We start from the raw sequence: 5155 nt of genomic DNA, 5'->3' as shown, positions 1-5155 counted from the left end.
CACCGATTCCAGGTTGAAATATTGATGAATTCTTGAGTCTTCTTGCCTTGGTTGTTTCTCCAGCATTTTGTAGGTCAAAAGTCCTCCAAAAATGTGTTTTCAGTGTATTTATACCAAGTAGGAACGAACCCGGACGAAATTACCCTCTTTGAGCCAAAGTGGAAAAACATACAAACTTATTACATTCCATACGTCGCATGGTGCATCGCATCATTGTACTTTACTCAGTTCCAAACTCTCTGAACTCTGCGTCTGACAAAATTTTGCCTTAGTGCGTCGCAGGCCGCGTTGCAGCAATGTCTTTTCTTGTCACACCAAAGAAACCCAGCCTCTGAACTTATCGAACTTCTGATGCATATTTGCACTAATGCGTCGCACTCTGCTATGCTTGGTGCGTCGCATTAGTGCATTTATTCTGGCCCTTCCACTTTCTTCCCACTTTCGTATGCAACGCCTGTCCAAGAGCCCCAGATGCGATCCCCGGTTTAATTCCTTGGCTGGGCCCGCGAGTTAAATGGGCTAAGTGGGCCCAACAGATATTTTTTAAAAAAAAATTAAATAGATATTAGAGACAAAAGGATGTTAAAAAAATATCTAAAGCAATGCTTTGTAAATTTTATTATAGAATTGTGACCTAAATTTTAATATTCAATATTTAATATCGAATATAACTTATATATATATATATATATATAAGATGTATATTCGATATAAGATGTATATATAGTATGGTGTATATATATTATACACTTAGTAACAATAAAGTAAGCAATAGCAGCAATTGTAGAAGAAAATTAGAGAGAGATTATGATAGATTGATGATTTTGTAAGAAAAATGAAAAAATAAAGGGGTATTTATAGTTGAAAATATGGAAAAAATATAATTATAAAAAGTTTGGGGTTAAAACAAAGTTGGAGGGTTAAATGACTATTTTATAAATAGCCAACGGCTATATTTTTTAAAAAAAATAAATATATATATATATATATATATATATATATATATATATATATATATATATATATATATATATATATATATATATAATTAAAATATAGCCGTTGGGACCGTTTGGCCCGCTAAGGGGACCGGGCCGATCCCGGGCCATGGCGGGCTAAACGGTCCCGGGTCTGACGGGCCCGTTTGGCCTGCGGTCCCGGGCCTGGACCGCCCACTTGCCAGCCTTAGCTCAGAATCATTTTCTGCAAGGCATAAAATACGTAATAAGTGCAAATCTCCATTGTTTAAGCTCAAACAGACATAAAATACAGTAATTTAGAGTGTAAACTACGGCTAAAACACGGGTTTCTAGTCTACCATCATTAACTAGTTAGGATTAAGTAGGGAAACTGTTACAATTGTATATCCTTGTATAAGGATCCATACCTCATTTTGTACCATCATCTGAATTTTTCTTAATATATGCAATAAGTCTGAGATTCTGGGAAAGATTATCAATCAACAATAAGCTTTCTTTCCTTACTTATTATTTCTATTATTTTCTTTATTCTTTGAATTACCTAGAAAGTAAAGTAATTTTGGTTATCAGTAACCCGATTTTTCCTAATACTAGCTTTGAACATAAAATTTATTTTCGGGTTAAACACCAACACCAATATTTCTTCTAGAGTGAAAAACAGAACCAAATTTTTTAAATTTTAAATCCATAACGAGACACTAACAATTTCTTTCGAAAGAACAGAAAACCAGCCTATAGGATGTTCTGTAATTAAAACACCAAGAAATAGTATACCTTGTGAAGATGGATTTTAGGATTTAGAAAAAATGTCATATGTAAGTTATGGTCTTTAACCAGGCACAATTATGGTTTGAAGTTCATGAATTCTAAACTTGCCACTGAACTAATAATTCATCATAATTATATTTTATAATTAAATATTTATATATATTTAATAAGATTTTTTGTATTTATATATGATTTAAGCAAAAGCTAGTAAATTCGTCCGAACTTCTAATACTCTAGCTCACCCTAGTCTTTAACTTCTACTCCTACTATGTAGGCTTAACGTAAGCAAATTTGTTTTAGTTTTTGGTTTGTTAGTATAGAATCAAGAAATCTTTTGTAGGAACATCCAAAATTTGCAACTGTAAATGAGACTTTCAAAACCCAGTTTCACGGGAGTTGGGTTTGACTTTGGGAAAGGGAAGCTAGCTTGGAAAGTTTCAAAAATTTCAGTCAAGTCTGGGCAGGTGTGTGAACTTTGGTCCGTGAGCTTTAATGTCGTCTTTTTCACTCACTTCCCTTAAGTACTTCAGGAGACATGTTTGTATTTGGCCCTACACATTATACCCTCTTAAATCCATTAATTTGAAGCTTATTGCACAGTCCCTTTTTGATTACTTATGGTTGATTATCCTTTTTTTTTGTTGTCAATATATTCAATCCTAGCTGCACGATTGTTAGAAGTCAAGAAACTTCTATATCAAACACAATATTTCTTTTATACCATTTTATATGCTGTACTCATTGATCCTACAAAACTAAATATGCTAATAACCCATTAAAATAGAAACACTTCCTATTAAGGATTTTTTCGTTGAAAGAACTCGAATATGAAACGTATACTTAAAAGTGGAGGGTTCCATCCATCCCACAATTATCCCTTGGTGGTGTCAAACCCCTATATATATATATATATATATATATATATATATATATATATATATATATATATATATATATATGTTGATTGATACTTTAAGATTCAAATCTTACGCAGATGCATTGATCGATTTGGGGGTACAACTTGACTTTTTGTGCGCTGTCCGGGTTCGATTCAAACTCTAGCATTTGCTCAAATTTTATTTGACACTATAGTTTATTCGCCACTTTCAAATTCTTGGTCCCGCTATGGTGAAGAGGGGGATGCAAATCATTAAACAATCTGAAGAAGCAAAGAGCTTCTAACTAATACAGACATCACATGTCCCACAATACAGACTTCTTGAATTCTGAACTTTGAGACTACAACTAAACTAACACATCAAATCCCATCAAATTCAACTCCCCTCATTCACGGCACTCTTTTTTTGAGACTTGATATCCCTCTCACGGACTTGATTTTCATTACCCGCCACCCCTCAATCTTATATTTATATTCAATTGCATGTTCCCGCTAAACTACAATCTATAACTTACAACTGAAGAGCAATTCTTCTCAAAATCTCACTCGAAAAGGTACTGAGTTGAAATTCCAATCAAACTAAAGAGTGATCGATGGCAGTCGCAACGAGTTCCAATTCCCGATTAAGCACTGAGCTTTTGATCCCTAAGAAATGGAATCATAGGGAGATCAATTCTCCTGAGAGAAACATGATTTGGATTGAACCAAAACCTAAGGCTTTCAAAACTGTCCCTGTTATTTATTATCTGTGCAGAAATGGCCAACTTGAGCATCCTCATTTCATTGAAGTTCCGTTCTCTTCCTCTGATGGACTCTATCTCATAGGTAATTGATATAACACTATATTGACTGCGATTTATGGAATTTTCCGTGTGTTAAAATTAAAGAATTTTCAAATATAACACTATATTGATTGTTGATTTTTTATTTGATCTTATTCTCAGATGTGCTAAATCGGTTGAACTTACTGAGAGGAAAAGGCATGGCTTATTTGTTCTCCTGGTCTTGCAAGCGGTACTTTAGTTTCTGCAAAAAAAAAAATTATATTTCAGATAAAATAAACGATTATTTTTTGTTTTATTTGCAATTTTATGTATAAAATTTGATGATTTTTTACAGGAGCTATAAAAATGGATACGTGTGGCACGATTTATCGGAGAACGAATTGATTCATCCAACGAACGGTCACGATTACGTTCTCAAAGGATCGGAGCTTCTAGAAACTTCAATGAGTTCCCGATTTTGTGAAATTTCACGTTCTGATCACTCGGATGAAAATCGCGATTCTTCTTCTTCGACTACGGCGATCATGAGGAGGAGGAATCAGTCGTGGAGTTCATTCGAGAATCCTCGACAAGAGTACAGTGTAGTGTACAAGTGTGAGTCCGGGCTAGAAATCGCCGGAAAATTCAATTCATCGGCGGCGGACGCGGCGACACAGACGGAGGAGAAGCGGAGGGAACAGGAGAATAAGAGTGTGGAGCTGAGCAGAGAAGAATTGTCTCCGCCACTGTCGATGGATAGTTCTGATGGAATCGACGGTGGAAGTGGATCGAAGGACGTTGATCTAACGGCTGAGAATGAGTTTAGCGGTGGTGGTAGAATGAGGGCGTCTCGTGTTGTGATGCAGCTTATAACTTGTGGATCGTCCACCTCAGTTGACTGCTCATCGCTAAAAGGCAAAAATAGGACCAAATATTGATTAAAAGTTTAAAATAATTCTGTCAACGTGAAGTACTGAGCGACAACTGGTACTAAAAATTGTGATTTCTCTTACCTAACATTTATTTCTTGTGAATCATTCAACATATGCTGCGAATTAAAAAACATTTCTAAACTACTAAACTTTAATTAAACTAAAACGAATTTTTTTCTATTTTTTTGTAAGGCAAATTGTTTGCGTGAATCATGTCTATATATTATTGATTGAATCGTTGTGTCCGCTAATGTTATTATTCACACCTATATATATAGTTGGATCCGTCGTTTTCCTTAATATGTTAGAAAATGGATTAACAAATTACTACTAGAGTATTATTTATGCAAAACATCCTACCTTAACTTCTTGTTTTTTGTTTCCTTTATATGCTTTGACATAAATCTGTGTAAAAGAATTGAGTATTTGATTATAGGGTTGGGTTTTGCATTTTGGCTATGATCTGATATTGGTCCACACTGTTGGCAGATGGTTCTGCCAATTGTATTGAAGAAAATTCTCTAAAAACATGTTTATGAATTATACCATGATCTTTTCTAATGTGGCCCTCCATGGTTTTTGCAATGTCTAATTGCTCTATTGCGTCCGAGCATCGGGTCTTATATAGTTCCAAAATAAAATTGGATTAGTGAAAAAAAAAAACTACAATCTTGCTCGATATCAACTCTGAAGTCTCGAGTACATGCCCCAGCCAAAAACAAATAAAATAAAATTAATACATGCACATTTGGCATGTCAACACCAATTGATGCTACGCCAACATTTTATCCTTAAAATGGGTAACAATTGAAT

General features: G+C 34.5%; 1 protein-coding gene and 1 long non-coding RNA gene across 2 annotated transcripts; one reads left to right on the top strand and one right to left on the bottom strand.

Annotated features, from left to right (window-relative positions):
* Positions 1-2898: 2898 nt before the first annotated feature.
* LOC117277526 (uncharacterized) lies at positions 2899-3902 on the bottom strand. The gene is made up of 3 exons (XR_004507825.2): positions 3764-3902; positions 3615-3672; positions 2899-3495 (listed from the first exon to the last, which is right to left on the bottom strand). It is a non-coding gene; the product is annotated as an uncharacterized lncRNA (long non-coding RNA).
* On the top strand, positions 3240-4903 carry LOC104099418 (protein SOSEKI 5-like). The gene is made up of 3 exons (XM_009606402.3): positions 3240-3471; positions 3591-3660; positions 3766-4903. Exons 1-3 carry the CDS (start codon positions 3240-3242, stop codon positions 4346-4348), a joined length of 885 nt encoding a protein of 294 aa, XP_009604697.1. The 3' UTR covers positions 4349-4903.
* The last annotated feature ends 252 nt before the right edge of the window (positions 4904-5155 follow it).

The sequence above is a fragment of the Nicotiana tomentosiformis genome, chromosome 4, assembly GCF_000390325.3.
Source record: "Nicotiana tomentosiformis chromosome 4, ASM39032v3, whole genome shotgun sequence".
Lineage (NCBI taxonomy): Eukaryota > Viridiplantae > Streptophyta > Magnoliopsida > Solanales > Solanaceae > Nicotiana > Nicotiana tomentosiformis.
This window is presented reverse-complemented; position numbering and strand designations above follow the sequence as displayed.

Bases quoted from the DNA above. Each gene is read 5' to 3' on its own strand.
- LOC104099418 (XM_009606402.3), top strand. From the start codon at position 3,240: ATGGCAGTCGCAACGAGTTCCAATTCCCGATTAAGCACTGAGCTTTTG. The intron at 3,472-3,590 runs GTAATTGATATA...TCTTATTCTCAG, and splicing joins TGATGGACTCTATCTCATAG to ATGTGCTAAATCGGTTGAAC. The intron at 3,661-3,765 runs GTACTTTAGTTT...GATTTTTTACAG, and splicing joins TTCTCCTGGTCTTGCAAGCG to GAGCTATAAAAATGGATACG.